The sequence below is a fragment of the Gouania willdenowi genome, chromosome 8 (genome assembly GCF_900634775.1).
Source record: "Gouania willdenowi chromosome 8, fGouWil2.1, whole genome shotgun sequence".
Lineage (NCBI taxonomy): Eukaryota > Metazoa > Chordata > Actinopteri > Blenniiformes > Gobiesocidae > Gouania > Gouania willdenowi.
The window spans coordinates 14,557,699-14,576,956 of NC_041051.1; the positions used below are offsets into that span (position 1 = coordinate 14,557,699).

The 19,258-nt window shown below is 40.2% G+C and overlaps 1 protein-coding gene across 1 annotated transcript; it reads left to right on the forward strand.

Moving 5' to 3' along the window:
* Positions 1 to 5,596: 5,596 nt before the first annotated feature.
* Positions 5,597 to 13,257, forward strand: cbx4 (chromobox homolog 4 (Pc class homolog, Drosophila)). The gene is made up of 5 exons (XM_028455904.1): positions 5,597 to 5,893; positions 5,976 to 6,019; positions 6,605 to 6,670; positions 8,509 to 8,575; positions 10,457 to 13,257. Exons 1-5 carry the CDS (start codon positions 5,825 to 5,827, stop codon positions 11,903 to 11,905), a joined length of 1,695 nt encoding a protein of 564 aa, XP_028311705.1. The 5' UTR covers positions 5,597 to 5,824; the 3' UTR covers positions 11,906 to 13,257.
* The last annotated feature ends 6,001 nt before the right edge of the window (positions 13,258 to 19,258 follow it).

Consider the following 19,258-nt stretch of genomic DNA (forward strand, 5'->3'; position numbering starts at 1 on the left):
GGGGGGGGGACATTTAATATTTCATTGTGTAAGGGGAAATGACGAACTTGCAACAGGAAACAATAGATAATATTGAGCTGCGAAGTCTTTGTTTATGGTGTGATTGGAAAGTGCTGAGGACGGCAGTTTGTGAGCATACGCTTCATTGTTGTTTGATTATCGCTCCAAATTTAATACAAATCCTAAATCCCTGGCAGTGCTCTTTGCTCAAGTATGAAGAAAGCTGGCTTTATCTCACTTCTCTTCTCTTTGCTCTGCTGACATCCAATCAGAACCAAAGGTGAATGTCTGTGTGGCTGAATTTCCATATAGATAGTGCCGCACATTAAACTTGTCTATATGTCAACTCCCTGTCCACTCGTCCTCTTATTACATTTTGATAAGAGAGATGGTCTCTTCATTTACATCATCAACTTGCAGGCTACCCGGCCCTCTTCACTTCATGTTTCCATCTGCTGCAGGACACTTGATTGTTCCTAAACTGGTGCTGACCTCAGAAAGAGGAACCCGCACCTCTTTTTAGCCACGGCCTGCAGTTTTCCTTTTTAGTCTGGAAGCTCTGGTTACTCCATATAGATCACCATTACTCTTTTAAAAAGCTGCAGTTCTGCATTACTCGTGCATAAAGAAATATAGAGGAAGGAAAAAAAGGGTTACTCAGTTGTGGTGCTTCAAGGCTTTAAACGTGTAAATTAAAATGCAATTAAAAACAGGCAAATAAGCTGTTCCCAGAAGGATTGGAAAGGGGAGGGGGGAGTGCAGGATGGTGAGGAAAATGGCTCTCAGGATAAGGGCTTGTGTCACTCATCATTAGCATGGCATTAGACTGAGGGAGCTAAATCTGAACGCTGGGTCACAGGCACATTGAGAAGAGCTGCGGCTGCCTCTGTGAGGTCTGACGACAAAAAAAAAAAAAAAAAACACACCATCACATCTCATCCCAACACCCAGAGGGAAACATTTCTGCATGCGTTCAGAGAAAAATCCACACAATTATTCTGTGGATTATTCAGCTATTGTTCTGTGAAGTGTGCCATTGTGCGCTGCCTATTGTGCCCAGGCGTACTATTGTGTTTGCCTGCAAAAACGCTGCAGAGTTTTCATAATTGATGGTGGTGGAAAAAAAAAGTAACTCCAAGGTGCACTTTGCATTCTGATTTTAAAGCACTGTGCTTGATGTGCACCATCACTCTGTCAGTCAGACATGGAGATCCTCGTCTGGCGTGGAATACAGTATCCACAGGTCATGTGATCAAACACGACCCGCCAGCATTCCACCGCACCTCCTCCTCCTCCTTTTACTCCTCTGGCCTGCACCCTCACCCCACCAACCCCCTCCAAGACTGGAGCTCCACATGACCCCCCTCCCCTCCCCTTCATCTCTCCCAGGCTCCTTGCACCCCCACTTCCCTCTCAAGCTCCTGGGGTAGTCGAAGGGGGATCAAAGAGGCGGTGGGATGAACCCCACACGACGGCTGCCTTGCAGGCAATAGGGTGCAGGAGAGAGATGGGAAGGAATGGGATGGAGGGGGGGGGGGGGGGGGGTGGAGTGGTCGGAGTATGGGGGGGGGGGGGCACCTGGGGCCCACCCACCCTGGCAGAGGAAAGCCCCTCTGCAGACCTGTCACCTCAGTGCAACAATGGCCATGACAATGACACTGGAGGAGGAATTTCCTCTCCCCCTGCCTCACATATACTCAGGACGCCCCAAAGATCTCCACAGCACATTAAAAAATCTGCTGCTTCCAGATGAATGACTTCCTAATAGCTTTCTTTTGTTACAATCATCCTAATTAAACATGTGTCAGCCCAGACAAAGACAGGGAGATATTTCTGTGTTAGCAGCACCTGAAGCTGGAGTTTTTTTTTTATTTCACAGCCTCATTATCCTGGATGGGCTCATTTGTATACGAAATACAGGATATTTCTAATAATGCAACTAAAGTTAAAAGCTCTTATTTTCAGAGGTGTCATGAGCTGTGCTTCCATTACTCTTGGAAATGTGCAAAATCTAAATAGCGCAATACGAACTGATAATAGAAACACCTGAATTTCGAAAAAACACTCAAATATCACTAAAAAGTTTTTACGTTTTCATGAGGAGGAATTTCAGACGTTTCAATATAGAAATGTGTCGCCAATACGCAATGGAAACATTTGTATGCTCTGTTAATGGGGTTTCACTTGATGTAAATCTTTGAGTTTTTGTTTGTGCTCGTCCACACAATTTGTCACGATACGGAGATTTGGTGGTGGAGGAGGCACGTACATGAAGAGATTGAGACGTAGCGTTCATAATAATTGCCCATGTTTAACGATCAAAACCAACAAAAACCCAAAGAGGCACAAGAAAAACCAGGAGCAAAGGACCAAACCCAGCAGCACATGAACAGGGTAACATTCACAATGATCCAGTTATCATTCTGCATGTGTCCAAACACTCAGCCGAGTATTGAGGGAGGCTTGATGGTGCAAAGCATGAGGCAGTTAATCACTCAAACTCACTGACATCTCTGGAAGGTGGAGTCATACGCACAAAGACAAGAGTTAAAACATGAAACAAGAACTAGAATGGAAACTAAACAAGACTCATAGAAAAACAAAAAGAGGATCACAAAGGCTAAAGTGAACTAAAACTAAACAGAACTTGAGGCGGTGGAGCTCATGGCCACCTCATGTTGGTAATTCTTCCTGCATTTCTTTCTTTTTTCCATCTTTTAAACAAATCTGCTCATTAATTTCTTGTTGAAATAAAGGAATTAAATACAGTCACGAACAGCTTATCCCTTAAGAACCAGATCATTTTAGCCTTCGTCATCCACTCTTGTTTCAACACCTCCTCTTTCCTCACCTCTCCATCCTCTCATTGGCTGATCTCCTGTCGAAGAAGGCCTGTTTTCTTCTCCTCTGCCATCATTTAAATGAATAGTCTCTAGTGAGTGAACAGGCCACTTTTGCTTGTGTGTGAGAGACAGAAAGAATTAAAGAAATTAATATTGCCCTGAAGAAAATAAGTCATAAAGATGAGCTATAAGCACAAACCATTGTGACTTTAACACACAACAAACAATCACCTGTTTGGACTGAATATTGAATCATATTTTGTACAGCTTTAGGCATAATTGTCATAAAATAACGCCATGTTGTTTGAGAGGAGGTTTTCTTTTTTTTTTTTTAAACAGAGGAGATTAAAAAACAGCCAGGCTGACCCTGAGTTTATCCCCATGTTTTAGATAACAGCTTGTTTGACCTTGATGGCCAGAGGCAAGGACGAACTGAAAGTGGGAAAGTTGTTGCACACAGATTCACACAAATTCTCTACAAATGTGAGTGGGTTTTTTTTTTTTTTTCTTCAAATATGATATAAAGTTGATGTAGATTAGAAGAAAAGTGCATTAAAAAAAAAATCGGATTTAAATTGAATTAATCATCTAAAGAAATACTTAAATAAAATGTGAACACAAAGCATGAACCAAAAGTAAGGCATTTTGGGTGTTTTATTCCTGTTGGAAATGTCGGCTGGATTTCCGTGTGGAAATCACAGGTGAGCACGTGCGTGAAGCTCACCTGAGCGCATTCCTCAGAGGACGCGCGTGGAGCGGAAGTTTACAGACAATTGGATCTTATCTTTTAACGCCTGTGAACGGTTTGATGAGGAGATGATAACGTCTTCAGATGATCACAAGATATCGTGGGGATAAAAAAATAAAAAACCACCAATAGTATATATTGAATGGATTTATTACGCATATAAAATTAACATTTTTAAAAAGCTGCTATAAATTGATTAGGATTTTCATATTTTTTTCTTGTGAAGTTGTTGATGTTGATGATTCTTCCTGTTACAGGAGCTTTGATGTGTGTCAGCAGGTTAGAAGGCACACGTCGGTTTACATCAACGCACACGCAGAATGCTTTATAATGAGTGTTTTGGGTGTTTGGTGTGTAAACAGCTCCAGCACGTGATGCTGCCACACCTGAGGGTGAACGTGTGTGTGTTTCTATAGAGATTCATCCCGTCACACACAGATCATGTTAGTGAGAGCATGGCGGCACAAATATATTCACTAACTGTGTGTGTGTGTGTGTGTGTGTGTGTGTGTGTGTGTGTGTGTTGTTGACAAACTCTCTCTCTCTCTCTCTCTCTGCTGCCTCGCGCTCCTTTCGCGCTGTTGCTAGGGAAGCAGGGCGTTCACGCGCCCTGACCACGCATGAAGGGCACGAGGGGAAAACGGGAATTGTGCTTCAAAGTGCGACGCAAACCGAGCGCGTTCGTGACGCACGAAGCCTTAACAACATCTTTAATCAATGTTAATACTCAAACACGAGAACTGGCGAAGGCAAATCGCTGTATTTCGCCGCTTTTGGTCCATTACCTTATATGGCAGGGCAGAGATATATCGTGCCTGTGTTTAATAGGCTGGCTGCTGCCGCTCTGCTTGCAGTTTTAACCCTTGTGGTGCTGAATTATTTTAGGCGTAAAAAAAAAAAAAAAAAAACATCAATTCAAGCCTTTCTATTGATTTTGTTCTTTCTTCTTTTTTTTTTTCTTACAAAATTACAGTTTCAGAAGCAATGTTGTTGTCCTACTTACTGACTAATGATGATAATCTGCGTTAGGGTCATACGTTCAGAGGTGAAAAACCAATTTTACGCACCAGACGAGCGTTTTCGTTTCTGCTTCTGATTAAGTCTCCATAAATCTGTTGACTTAATGTGGATGACATTTACAGCACATAATACAAGCTCACAGTTAATACAGTTCATGCTGCTGGGATTGAAACTGTTCTAAAGTAGAATGGACGAGCTACGACTAATATGTTAACCTATTATGGTTGCTGTCCTCTATCCTAACCTGCCACAGGTTGACTCAAAGCTGCACAGCAACCATGAGTCCAAACCAAGGTGAGCCCAGAGGACATGGTGCTGCTTTGACTGTCAGTGCGCGTGACCTACATTTGCAAAGCGCAGTGTGCAGCAGATGAAGAAAAAAAAAAAGTAAAGTAAACTAATATGTGCTGCTGAGGAGGAGAGGACTCCAAATTAAACTTTTCCAAGCAGTGCATGCTCCTCCATTAGAGACTATGGCAGTATTGGTTGTGCAAACCACGTGCGTTAAAGGCGTAAACGCATACAGTTTTATTGGTGTGTTATGCAAGTCTGGGGGGAAGACCGTTATTGGCGGTTGTGCATGCGTGACATACAGTCCCGCTCTTTCACATGCATGGATATATATATATATATATATGTGTGTGTGTGTGTGTAATGTATTTATTTAAATATACACAACTGCTGACAAACACCTTCCTTTTCAAAGTCCACATAATGACTGTGTGCATGTGCATGAACTTGAATAAATTGTAACCAGTTTACTGGCTGTAAAAGCTAAATGATTTGATTTTGGATTTGTGGTGGAAACAAAAACAAAATGTCTGCATGGGTATTTTTTTTTTTTTTTTTTTTTAGTTTTTTTTTTTTTTTTTTTATGCATTTGCCATGAGACAGGAGAATAATTTGAATTTTCAAATATTCCTCATGCAGTCCACCCAACCTTTCTGCAAGCCTCCCCCCTCCCATTTCATGACGTCATGCGCGGAGCAGAGGCTCCAACAGCAGAAGAGCTGCTTGCAGCCGCACTCACTGAATATCTGCATGCCCGCTCACTGCCTGGTGTGTGTGTGGGTGCAGAGGCAGCTCCATCGGACGCACGGTGGAGGGGATACGGTTGGATGTGGATCAAACTGGAGGAATAGATCGGATCACTGAGCGGATCACATCGGCGGTGCGCAGCGACGTTTCCCCGGCTCTCCGGATCCAGCCCAGCATGGAGCTCCCCGCCGCCGGAGAGCACGTCTTTGCGGTGGAGGGCATCGAGAAAAAACGCATACGAAAGGTAATAAAGTAACCAATGCAACAATATCACCTTTAATCCCATGTCCCCCATATAACACCGCTGTTATTCTCCACTATCACAGGGCAAGATCGAGTACCTGGTCAAGTGGCGAGGCTGGTCTCCAAAGTAAGTGTGACGGAGTTTATTAATAAAAACCTTCAAAATAAAATAGGGATGCAGCTTGATCACGTCAAAAAAAAAAAAAAAAAATGTTTTACCCTGCAATGGTGGGGGGTGTGCGCATAGGCTGTGCGTGCGTGTGCATGTGTGCGTGCGCGCGTGTGTGCGGGAGCGCGGTCGGTATGTGTTTCAGTGTGTCCGCGGATGCCTTCACTAATTTATGCGAGGGAAGGGGGAGGCACAGCCATGTAATCCCGTTTTAATTATTTCTGCTCTGCCAGCGAATTTACGAGACAGTGGTGCTAAAATGGCCGACTATGTGCGTGCGTGCGTGTGTGTTTTACGCACATACACACACAGTTTGTTGGATGCTTTGAGTATCCTCATGCTGCTGCTGCAGGATCAATATCAAATGTCTTTCTTTTTTCCCCCAAATTCAGGCATTTCAGTTGTTTCATTTTTAGGCTGGAATATTAGATTTCCATCTTTCTTATCAATCAAAACACAAACTATGGTAATGGGATTCCGTGCAGGAAAAATGCTCTTTTTGTTTGTTGTTGTTGTTGACATACTGCCCTTTGCTCTCTCTAGGTACAACACTTGGGAACCAGAGGAAAACATCCTTGACCCACGGCTGCTTGTCGCCTTTCAGCACAGGTGAGAGGGGGGCGTGGCCTCTGGACAAGGCCGCAGGCAGACTCTACTTTAGCAATGGCCATATAAGGGCATGGAAGGAGGGGCGCTCTAGGAGCTAGTGTTACCACCCCTTCTTGCCCCCTGTGTTCCCTAAGGACTTGCTCCTAGGGGACACGTACTGGTGGATTCCAAAGTCATGCTTATGGAGCAATGGGATTTATAGGAAAATTCACGAGGATTAAAACTGTCAGTGGCTGCTTTTAATGCAAAGCAAAACGTAGCTGCACGAGGGCCTCAACTCATCTATTATTGACACCTGTAGTTTTTTTTTTCTTTCATCCTGGACATGAAAGATGCAAGTCCAGCTGCCGTTACTAAATTAACAAGATACACAAACACCAGAATGACCTCCACAGACCAAGGTCTGAATAACTTTTTCACACTTTGATGTGTTGCCATGAGACATGGCAGGTGGCGCTTCATAGCAGAGCCGAACCAGTAGGTGGGACTGGAGCTCACTGGTTTGTTGTGAAGAGTCTGGCCAGCTGTCTAATGGGATTCTCCTCACTGTCAGCACCGGAGAGATCCTCAATCTTTAGGATTTCTTCTATATTTTGAAAACACCCTGACTTTTAATATGAGAATGAGAGATTTGAGGGATTGCATATGTCAAGCAATTCAGTCTTGTGGTAGCAAACTCATTGTACTGGTCTACACAATCTTCCTGGAGGTTTGTAAGGTTTGTGGCACATTTTGAAATGCATGGACTGTCAATTTCATCAAGCTAATGGATTCAAATGCACAGCAGCCACTGGTCTTGGCCTGGAGATACAGTCTCTGCAGGACATTCATGAGACAGAGTGAAGACATAATAGCTGCAGAAAGGAATTTGCTTTTGTGAAAAGGCTAATTGACACACAGTGCTCTTCAACGTTTCTAGTGTACTGCTCTCATATTCCCCCCGCAGCTTTCCTGCCTTGCTGGGTGTGTGTGTGTGTGTTTCTGGCAATGTGCTGATGGTCATGGAGTGCTGCCTGTGCTCTGTGTGTGGATTCCTCTCTGCTCTCTCTGGATGGGGGAGGGGAATTGGCTAGGGAGCCTGTAATTGCCAAATCTTCTGTGAATAGGGGTCACCCCGTTAGACGCTGTTCGAGATCGAGCACATTACAGCGATGAGGAGTGTTTGTTGTGGCAATTTTCTGGCAACCATGATAGTCTTAACATCTGCAGCGAGAGGCCTGTAATAGGCGCTGCTAACGCATGTGTGCTAAAGCTTGTGTACAGCTGGCCTTCACCCATCGCTGGTTATTTATGAGCCAGTGATGAGTCAAGGTTTATATCAGGCAAGCTGTATTTCAAAGTCTGCCTGCTGCTTGTGCTACTCACCACAAAAGAAAAACAGCTCAAAAACATGTTTTACTCAAATCTGCAGCATCAACTACTTACACAAGAATGCAAGATCTTTGTGAGTTTTAAGCTCCATCTGTGTGAATTCAATGTGATTTCAGACCCACGAGCCGTTTTCCAGAGGTATAACGTAAGATGAATTTTTAAAACACAGGCAGACATTTTTCCTGCACTTGCTTTAATTGAATTTCTCTGGGATAATGAGAATATGGAAGGGGTTGATTACCATGGAGAGCAATGCAAATAGGGACCAGAATGCTTTCCAGTGGGTCACGTGCTGGTATTCATTAGTTCCCAGAAAGAAAGAAAAACTTGCATTTGACCTTGGAAGAAATGAAACGAATACTCTTAATATGCAACCTGTAATTGTCTTTGTGATATAATTCATGAAGTGTTGTGTGGAAAATATGTTGTCAGCACATTAAACTGTAATTGTCCTTTGTTTTCCACAGAGAGAGACAGGAGCAGATGTTGGGATATCATAAACGGGGGCCAAAACCCAAACATCTTCTACTCCAGGTAATTGTCTGCCATGCATTAGTAACAGAACAGTTATAAAACAGTGAGATGTCTGTGTCAAGAGGCTCACTCAGGGAGGAGTGCTGTCTATAAGGAGAGGGGTTGGGTTTGTTGTCAGTGTCGTCAATGTATGTCACGAAAGTAACTTTCAGGGACGACGGAGGTGAAGGACTCGGCTGGACAGTCAGTGTAAAACCTTGACCATAGAAAACACAAAGGCAGAGTAATTCATCCAGCTTGTTTGCTGTCTGTTGATGAACAAAGCTTTATGTTCAAGACAGATTTTTTTGTTTATTTTTTTCCACATTGAGTCACTTTGAAATATAATGCTTATCTTCCATTTGAATGTAGCATCAGTCTACATGGTCTGGAAGAACTCAGTCCAAACCATATTTGGAACCAAATGTGATTCTCCATTCTGAGATGGTCCAAGCTTTTTGAATCCGTGCACCCTTCATTCTTTGCTTATTCTGTTTTAAAACCAAATGAAAATAACAAATAAATGGTGTCGTTATTTTGTTGAAACCAAAACAGAAATACAAAAACCAGAATAGCTGCGTTTTTCTGTTTTAAAATTAAAATATTAATGGCAAAATCTTGTTCCGTTTGTGGGATATTTGGAAATTCACGGGAAAATTGGAGCAAAAACTTAAGCACGTTACATTCTGTCAGAGCAAACAGGATGGTCCAAATAGTATCTAAATAAACTGGTGACTGACTCTCAACTGTGAGGTTGTTGTGAGAAACAATAGATGTTTAAAGTTCTGCCATTTTACACTTTTCCAATAACAATTACACAGCTTTTGTGAGGGCAGTAAAAAATTTTATTTTAAATGTTATAATACTGCTAGCCACTAACGGCAGCCGTCAACACACACAGAAGTTCATCACAAGAAATGAGGAACACCAGTAGATTCATCAAACCACCTCTGGTTCCTTTGATCACATATCATGTGTGTGCTTTTTGTAACATCCATTTTGTTTTTGATTTATTTATGTATTAATAACGTTTCAATGCACCGGTTCATCAGTAATGTGACTTATGCGTTGCTTCTTTTTTGTCCGGGAGTAAAAGTCCGCCCCCGTCTGTGGGTCCACTCTGTGTGGAGGGATTATAACATGAAGCTATCGTCCTAGTTTCCCAAAAATATCCAAATATCACACAAACAGAGCAAGATTGCATTTTAAAACAGAAAAACGCTGCTTGTCTGGTTTTTGATTTTTCTGTATTTCTGTTTTGGTTTTAAGTCAGTAAAATAAAACAACCTCACTGTTTATTAGTTATTTTGATTTGGTGTTAAAATGGAATCATGGAAGAACGTTGGGAACACAGATTTTATTGCTGCATGTTCAGTGTCAGGAATAAAGCGTGACATGTCTGGTGGCACTTCTCTGACCTAAGGTCATCAGCAAAGCGTCTTGAACGTTCCGCTACAGTGCACCTCTGACGGCTGTGAGAGCAGCCTGTACAGGAGGAGGGGGAAGGGACAAGGTAGTGACTCTGTTTCTGCAGTGGGTAATGGTGATCGATGTAGCAGGAGAAAGAGATCATTTTGCTTTTTAATGGTCAACCTGTTAAAGATGTTGAATACCGATTCCACTGAAGTCTATGGGGGGAAATAGTTTCTATATGCTCACTCATGATAAAGAGAGGAAAAAAAGCAAGTCTGTCAGTGCATAAAAAGTCAAGAAAAAAAATGCAATTCTTTTTGAAAATGTTTCAAAAAAACTACTGATTTTCTAATCTAAGTTGGTGGTTTTTCAAACTATTACAAAAGTAAATCAGACTTTGTAAAAAAAAAAAAAAACAACTTTTTTGAACATTTTTGTGATAAAAATCAAACAAAAAAACCTAATCCTGTTTCTTGTTATATCTCTAAGGTTCCCTCCTTTGCCCGACGATCAACCATTCCTACAAACATTGAGGAAACTTCTCAGGGTCCAGAAGACAACCAAAAGGCTGATCCCAACCAGGTTCAGTGCTCCCAGCCTCAACAGTACCAACTGAACAGCAAAAAGCACCATCAGTACCAGCCCAGCAATCAGGAGGTCCCTGCTGACCAGCTAACCAACTGCAAGAAGAAGTTCATCTATCAGTTAAATAGCAAGAAGCACCATCACTATGAACCTGACCCACATATGTATGACGGCCAGGCTTCTAGACTCAAAAAGCTGGTCAAAGTGCAGGAAGGGGCCAGCAAACCAACAAATCCCGGCTGGAACCTTCCTCTGGCCCTTCAGCAGAAGTGGGTTCGGGACAAGGACACAGGCTGCTTGAGCAAGGTCAAAGAGTTGGCCGTGGAGGCGCGGAAACCTGCCGTCCAGGAGGCCGACAGCGAACATGCCCTGAAACCAAACCCAAAGGACGCCACCCTACCAAGTGCTATTAGCAGCAAAATGAAGATAATCAAGAATAAAAACAAAAATGGACGTATTGTTATTGTCATGAGCAAATATATGGACGTTAACAAGGTTCACGGAATAAAGGGTAAACACGGGGAATCCTCGAGGGAGGAGAAACCCCACAACACCAAACCATCAGAGAACAATCCAGCACACAGGACCAAACCAGCAGAGCACCCAGAGAATGGCATCCCCAAAGAAAGCTGTAATGGTAGCCCCCTCTCTGCTGCAGAGCATCCCTCAAAGTGTTCCCCAAAGGACCGACATTTCTCCAAACCATCGCCAAGCACAGCGGAGGAATACAACACTGAAGTGGCTCGTGGTCAGGCTGACTTACCTGATGATCTGCCGCTGCAGTTGACTGCTCGTTCTCCTTCTTGGACGGTAGACACAAACATCCCAACGCCTACAGCTGCAGATCAGCTCAGGATCCCTTCATTTCCCAGTGACCGAAAGAGAAAGCTGTTGGATACTGTGGAGGACAGAAGTGCTGCCAAAGTCCACCTGACTTCGCGGAACTTTAGTGTTCCCAGCACTGTGGTAACTCCACCTCAGGATAAGCCCATGGACCTTCAATTAAGCGCTTCACGCCATAGCAACAAATGTACATATGAGATCATGGGCAGCCAAGATGAGCCAATGGATCTCAGCTGTCCTAAAGCAAAGAGGCAGGTTGAAGCTGAGCTGCAGCTGGAGCCGGTACCTCAACCTGAACTTGAAACTGAACCTGAACCTGAACCTGAACCTGAGGCACCAGAACCAGACAAAGATACTCCTCCTGTGACAGAAACAGAGACAGTAAAACCCACAGAGGAGGCTAAACAAGCACCTGTTCAAAAACTCTCTCCCTTTATGGGAAATATCATCATCACTGATATCACCACAAACTGTCTGACTGTCACCTTCAAGGAATATGTTTCTGACTGAGAGAACACATCTTACATGGGATTAGTTAAAGGAACCTGTCTATGTATATAATGTAAAAACTTCAAAATTTTGTAAATGTGGAAATTTATAATTTATCATCCAAATTCAATATGTTTCTTAAAAGGTTTTATACTGTAACTCCGCTGTGATGTTGTAGCCAAGAAAGTGCCCTCGAGGATTTGAGCAAATGCAGTGTAAGTTTACCACTGACACAAAAAGGAGGAAATCAGTCTATTTGTTGTATGAAGCTTAATGCTGTTGTTTAATACCTGTATCAAGTTTATAACCTGAGATGTATGAAGGTTTATACATATTTTGTATTAATGTGATCTCTTATTTTGGTCCTAATAGATGCTAAAGAGGTGGTCGTTGGGTATATTGTGATCAAAGATCAAAATGAAAGCACTTACCTTTTTATGTCATGTGCTTGTGTCATTAACTCATGGACAACCTGACTCTGAGTCTTACTTCATGTTTAGTTTTTACTGCATATTGGAAAGGTGCTCTTATGAGATCATTAACATTGTGTGTTTTAGCTTTTGTTCGTGGCTTGTTGGAGAGATAAATGATTAGCCTTGACGTGTACATCCCAGGAGTGAAAACAGTAAATAATGTGGGAAGCACTCAGCTATGTCAACAAACTAAGTCTCAACCTTTTTGGTCACTTTTATTGTTAAAATGCGGCTAAGCTGCAGTTTCAATCTGATCTACTAAACAAATTGCACATTTTGGAAGAATTTTAAACAATAAACATGACTCACAGACATTTAGAGGTCACCCATACCTTTCGATCAATACATGCAATTTCATTTACATTTTAGTCATTCTATTACATTAGTGCTGATGTTAGATAAACATACAGAATGTCTGGGTGGTTTATGTCCCAGATTCGCACTGTTCATCTCATTTTCCCGTTGATGCTCCTGATATGATCTCAAGAAAACATAAACACTGTTAGTTTTAATAAAAGCTATAGCAGAGTCCTGTTGGGATGTGTAGTATAGATGAAACGTGAGCTGTGCGGCAGACTGTGTACTGTTACAGGCAATCTAGTGAGTTCAAGCTGTTTTTATTATGCTGCTGAAAATGAAAAAGTCAAAGCTGTTGGATGTAACCCCATGCGTTTGAATGGAAATGGCCTTCTACGCACATTTAATGCAGAACCAGTGAGAATGCTAACGATGAAGAGTGCTTATTTATTGTCCATTTTCATCCAGAAAACAGCAACTAAACGTTGGCTAAAAATTGATTCCATTGAGTAGTTTTAGATTTCTGAGTCATGTTGGGTTTGTCTACAGATTTACTTTGGTTTTCCTTCTTCTTTTTTTTTTTTGTTTCTTTTTGCACTCGGTCGTAAATGATTGTCATAGAGTATGTGAGTCAAACAGTTGGCTGACTTGTTGTTGGCACAACTCGTTTGATGATATGTCACACAATAAAGAAAGAGATTTGACTGCTGATATTTTGTGTCTGGTGGTGAACTATGGGAACGCTGTGTTTATACGCTATGGAAGCACGCTTCGTCACTGTTACTTAGGGTTTTCTGGAGTGTTCCAGTTGAAGATTTACGGATCATTGTTCCCGCTGTGCCTGCACTTTATAAAGCCTTTGCTCAGTGAGAGAGAGCATGCTGGGACATTAAATGGCAGGAACACTGAGGTGGTTGTGAACCATGAAAACAGATCAGGTTGCATAATCGCAAACGATCCCTCACAAAGGGCCCACTGTATCACATACCAGCAGTGATCACTTGTGTTATTAAAGCCTTACATGTGCATTATTTTATATCAGGGCTCAGCCTCACACAGGAATGTAAACACGTAACACAACAGGAGGTCCACCTAGAGTTATTACCTAATGCTAAATTTTAATCTGAGGAATCGACTTCATGGCGGGTAAAGATTTACCCACCACAGGGTACTATTTCCACTATGCTGGGTGACGCTGGGAAGAAACCAGTTCTGTGACAGATATGTTCATGCCTGGCAAGATTATTTTGGCTTTAGTTGAAGCTACACAGGTTGTTTCTTAAGTGCAAAGTGGAAAAAAACTTATGTAAAGAACTGGCTCGGCTCCAGCCCCAGTTTGTTGAACAGTTATTGTATGTTAGCGCTGGAATAGACTGAGGAAATGTCCAGATTAGATCTAAACAGGCTCCAGCCCATTGTTACCCTTGTCTCATGTGGGACTTTAAAATCATGGATATAATCATATTAGATAGAGAAACATGCCTTTGGCTTCTGGTTATTCCATTACAATGTACAATGTATAAGTGCTGTGTCACAATGACACAGTGCTGTGTCACAATGACACAGTGCTGTGTCACAATGACAAGTAGTAAGAAGTAAATTTAAGCATAAATATATTCAGATTATGACGAGAGAATATAGGATGCAGCAAAACGTGCACATTTGTACCATCTGACAATGATTATTGCCAAAATATTTATGATTTGTGATGGAAAGTCAGACAGTTTCAGGCCTAATCAGAGAAAGAATATATAGTTCCTTTAGGGCTATATGTAATCTGGAAACTGGGCAGTTTTTTTTTTTTTTTTTAAAAAGCAAGAAACTTTATGAAAAGTTTAAACATTAACTTCAAACATTCCTAGTGCCATTTCCAGCACCCGACACCAAAAGAGTTCTCTCACTTGGAAGGCTAAAAATACCAAAGGGATAAAAAGGGAACATCACTGTCATGACTTTAATCACAAACATTCCCTGAGGTTTGAACATTCAAATAAACATCCTTCTCAATCCTTCATTTCCCACAGAATGCAGCCATTTTCATTCTTTTAATCCCAGAACTGCTGGAAACTGTCAGTCAGCATTAAGAGAAGCATTCACATATTTGTCTAAAACATGACATAGGCAACTGGCGGCCCAGGGGCCACATATGGCCCTTGGTCTTATTTTGTGCGGCACCCAAAGTAAATGTACAAAATGACAGAAAAATACACAAAACAAAAGCAAGAATACATTACAAATACAAATAATTACAACATTGCAGGAAAATACAGTAAATACTCCAAAAACACACAAAAATGAACAAAATGACAACAGTAATACACAAAATTACACCAAAAGACAAGAAAAACACAAAAAATTACTCCCCAAACCCACAGTACTAACAAACAAGCAAAACGACAACAGAAATACACAAAAAATAGTTGCAAAAACCCCCCACAAAATGACACACACACATAAATGCTGCATGAATGTTGATCATGTGACCCTCTGATCAAACAAACGAGATAAAAAGTTGCTTACCTCTGGTCTAAAGCTTCATAATAATGTGCATGAGTTTATTGATATGTATTGCAAAGGTGGGCAATTTTTAACACAAAAATTTGTTTTTTTTTATCATAGGGCCACATGATCAACATTCATGTTAGCATTTAGAATAATGAGCGATATTAATACAGGACAGATCATTTTGTGTGTTTTTCTCTCCTTCTGTGTATGTTTGTTGTGGTCTTGCTCAATGTGAGTCATTTTGTGCATTTCTGTAAAATATATGTTTTTTGAGTCATTGTGTATTTGTGCTGTCATTTTGTGTTTTTGGAGTAATTTTTGTGTGTTTCTGTTGTCGTTTTGCTTGTTTGTTAGTGCCGTGGGTTTCAGGAGTCATTTTTTGTGTTTTTCTTGTCTTTTGGTGTACTTTTGTTCTCATTTCTATAGTATTTTTGTGTATCACTGTAGTCGTTTTGTCCTTTTTTGTCCGAGTTATGTGTGTTGTGGAGTATTTTCTGTGTTTTTATCTTGTCTTTTCCTGTATTTTCCTGCAATGTTGTAAGTGTTTGTATTTTTTAATGTATTCTTGCTCTTGTTTTGTGTACTTTACTGATATTTTGTACATTTTCTTTGGGGGCCGCATAAAATAAGACAGAGGGCCGAATGTGGCCCCCAGGCTGCCAGTTGCCTATGATGTATTGTATGCATTTCAATTTGATATTAGTGAGGGCAAACATATGCACTTAAAGGAAAATTAGACTTTGTCTTTGGGGTTACATTTATGGTGAAAACTGTAAAATATGCCATAGATGCATTACATAAAAAAAACAAACAAACATAGGCATTAAATGGTCATCCTGTGATTTTCTTGTCATGTTCTCAATCATCATGTTGACTCAAGTTTATTTGATGGAACCTGGTTATGCTTGAAGACGTTTGAACATTACACTGAGTGAAGGTCAAATAAAGGTTAAATGTTTTCATTATTTGTGGTTTCAGGTGTAAACTGAAGGCTATATCCTTACCTTTTTAAAAGCTTTATCATACCATGATCCAACAGCAGTTTGCAATGCTGATAAGAGCCGCACTTTATCTCAGCGGGCCTTTCGCGACTTTGAACCCTTAACGTCGGTGTCAGAAGGTAAAGGGGGACATATTTACACACCAAATATCATTTTTACACATTCCACCTTTATCGCAGCGTGCTGCCACACCAGCAGCAGCAGCAGGTTTATGTTGGAGGTTGCTGGTGCAATGCTGGGGTCCAGGTCAATAATTCATGCGTAACACCGCTGAAGGCCTGGACGTGCAGGTGGAACAAAGAAAGGGTTTAAGAATGAGATTTTTACTCAATAATGTAATGAGTGAGATTATCAACAAATGGTGCTATAAAACATTAATAGATCAATAAAAGGGTGCATCCTCTCTCTCTCTCTCTCTCTCTCTCTCTCTCTCTCTCTCTCTCTCTCTCTCCTTCAGTAGAAAATGTCTCTCGGTAAGTAGGACAGTGAACAGGGAGCAGTGTGCAGCAGTTGCCCAGAAACCAGAGCTCCAGTAATGCTCCGACAGAGCCAGCTCTTGTTTATTCACGCACGGCTGTCGCCATTTCACCAGCAAACAGTGCGCGCTCCGTGCGTCTCTCTCCGCGCTCACCGCGCACACTACTCTGGTACCGACAGGAAATGTCGGTCTGCACCAAGGACTATCATCAAAATGGTGGTTCATATTTCCACTGCAGCTACACCAAGGCATCTTTGCGCACGACGCGCACCGCCTTTTGTCTGCTATGATGCAGGGGATTTAAACACAAACTCATTAGCGCGTTGTTCCACATCTTCTCAGAGTGAGAGAAGGAAATGCGTTGCGGTTTATTCCCCTTCCGACGATTTTTCCCTTTTATTCACAGGCTGCTCTTTAACCTTCCCTGCGTCATGAACCCTGTCTGTAACCAGAAACATATCCTATACTAAAACTCATAAAATACACCATTTTATGTCATTTATATAAGTCCAAACGCACAACAACCGTGTGTTTTCTCTTTATAAATGAGAGCACAGGTTCACACAATGCCTTTGTGACTATAATCTAAAAAAAAAATAAAAATACAGCCTTCCACATATTTGTATAATAGATATGTATCACTATCTAAATCCTAAATCAGTCTCATATTACGTGTATGACCGTGAAATAAATAAAAAGCGCGTCTCCTCAAATCTCTTGCAGGTGTCGCTTGGTTAAATCTTTTTTTTTTTCTAACAGATAGTCAGTCACTAAAATTATTTTTGTATTATATTATATGGAAAGCACACATCTGTTTTATTCGTTTATTGAATAACCTTGGCCAGGCCTGTAGACGCTCTGCATCGTCCTTGCGCTCATTTTCTAATTAAGTTCTCATTAAATCCGCGCATGTCTGTAATGAAACTGTTAAATTCTTAGTCTGAATAGTTTAAAACACTTCTAATTCAATTTTTTTTTTAAAAAGATAAACCCTTTAAACCATTTTTATGTCCTTTAATTTACGACGGAACAGGTCGTTGGTGGCATTTACAGACCGAAAATTGTTCCAAGAGCTTTTTGTTTTTTTTATTCTATCATCACCCTTATATTTTATACTCTAAATAACAGTAACATTTTGTTTGATAAAATGGGAAAAAATAAATTTGAGGCCGACGGCGTTTGTATGTCCAGCTGTAAGATTTAAAATTATTAATTATAAAACAAAGTATTCAGGGAAAATGTCTATAAATAACCAGTTTTCTAAATAATATTTATAATAATAATAATAATAATAATAATAATAATAATAATAATAATAATAATAATAATAATAATAATAATAATAATGCATGATATAGGAATCTGGAAATTACAAAGGTAATTTGATTTTATCGTATTGTGTTAAAAAAGTATAATTATGGCAATATTTATACATAAAGAAGATTCTGACCAATGCACATTTGTTTTATGATGACAAAAGCCTCAAGATGCAGTTTTCTTTTTTTTATTCACTTATTTAGAGGTTCAGTTCACATTTACCTGAAAAAAAAAATACATCCTCTAAATATCTGGTCTTGCATGAGCAAATATTATGTCATAATTTGATTATTTGCGGATATTGTCGTAATGAAACAAAAAATATATATATATATAGTTTGTACCATCGCGTTATGCATGTCAAGCCTTAAAGTTAATGTATATAATTTATTTTTTGTTAAAAAGCAGCCCTCGCCAAAAACATTCCATAAATATGTCGTTTTAAATCAATATAGAATATAAATAAAAAAATAATTTACATATTCATAAGAAATGTAAAACATGTAAATATAAAACAGTTTCCACTCCACATGAATAAGTTCGCACTTCATTTCAATAATAACCTCTTCAGTGTTTGGGTTTATTTATTGACAGAAATGCCACACAAACACGTACAATTATTTAAACATCTGCCATCGCCCTTTCAGGGAAAACACGCAGACCTCATTATTTCAACTGAATTATGCTTATAGTGGAGTGGACGTTTCATATTCTCACTATCTATCTATCTATCTATCTATCTATCTATCTATCTATCTATCTATCTATCTATCTATCTATCTATCTATCTATCTATCTATCAATTCAAAAAAGCTTTACTTTGCCAAAAGCAAGTGTGTCATAGAACGATGTGCACACAAAAATAATTATTGTGCAAATCAATAAAAAATATTGTGCAAAACGATAAAAAAAAGAATAAAAATATGGTTTCACTATGTGTGGAACAAAATTTACAATTAAATTAGAAGTGTGATAAAAGGGGAAAATGTTATGTATAGAGTTTGACATCCATACACACGTCCGGTAGGTTATAAATGTACATACATACAGTATATACATACAAACAGTGAAGTGTATATATATATATATATATACACTTCACTGTTTGTATGTGTTTGTATAATATAGTATTTATATATACTAAAATCTATCTATCTATCTATCTATCTATCTATCTATCTATCTATCTATCTATCTATCTATCTATCTATCTATCTATCTATCTATCTATCTATCTATCTATCTATCCTCACATTCCTGTGGCAGCACCGGGCAGCGGGGCCCCGCCCCCTCACGCAGCCCC

What these genes read in the sequence shown, in the direction of transcription:
- cbx4 (XM_028455904.1), top strand. Translation starts at nt 5,825, where the DNA reads ATGGAGCTCCCCGCCGCCGGAGAGCACGTCTTTGCGGTGGAGGGCATC. An exon ending in AGAAAAAACGCATACGAAAG is followed by an intron (nt 5,894 to 5,975) that starts GTAATAAAGTAA and finishes CCACTATCACAG; the next exon opens with GGCAAGATCGAGTACCTGGT. An exon ending in TGGCGAGGCTGGTCTCCAAA is followed by an intron (nt 6,020 to 6,604) that starts GTAAGTGTGACG and finishes TGCTCTCTCTAG; the next exon opens with GTACAACACTTGGGAACCAG.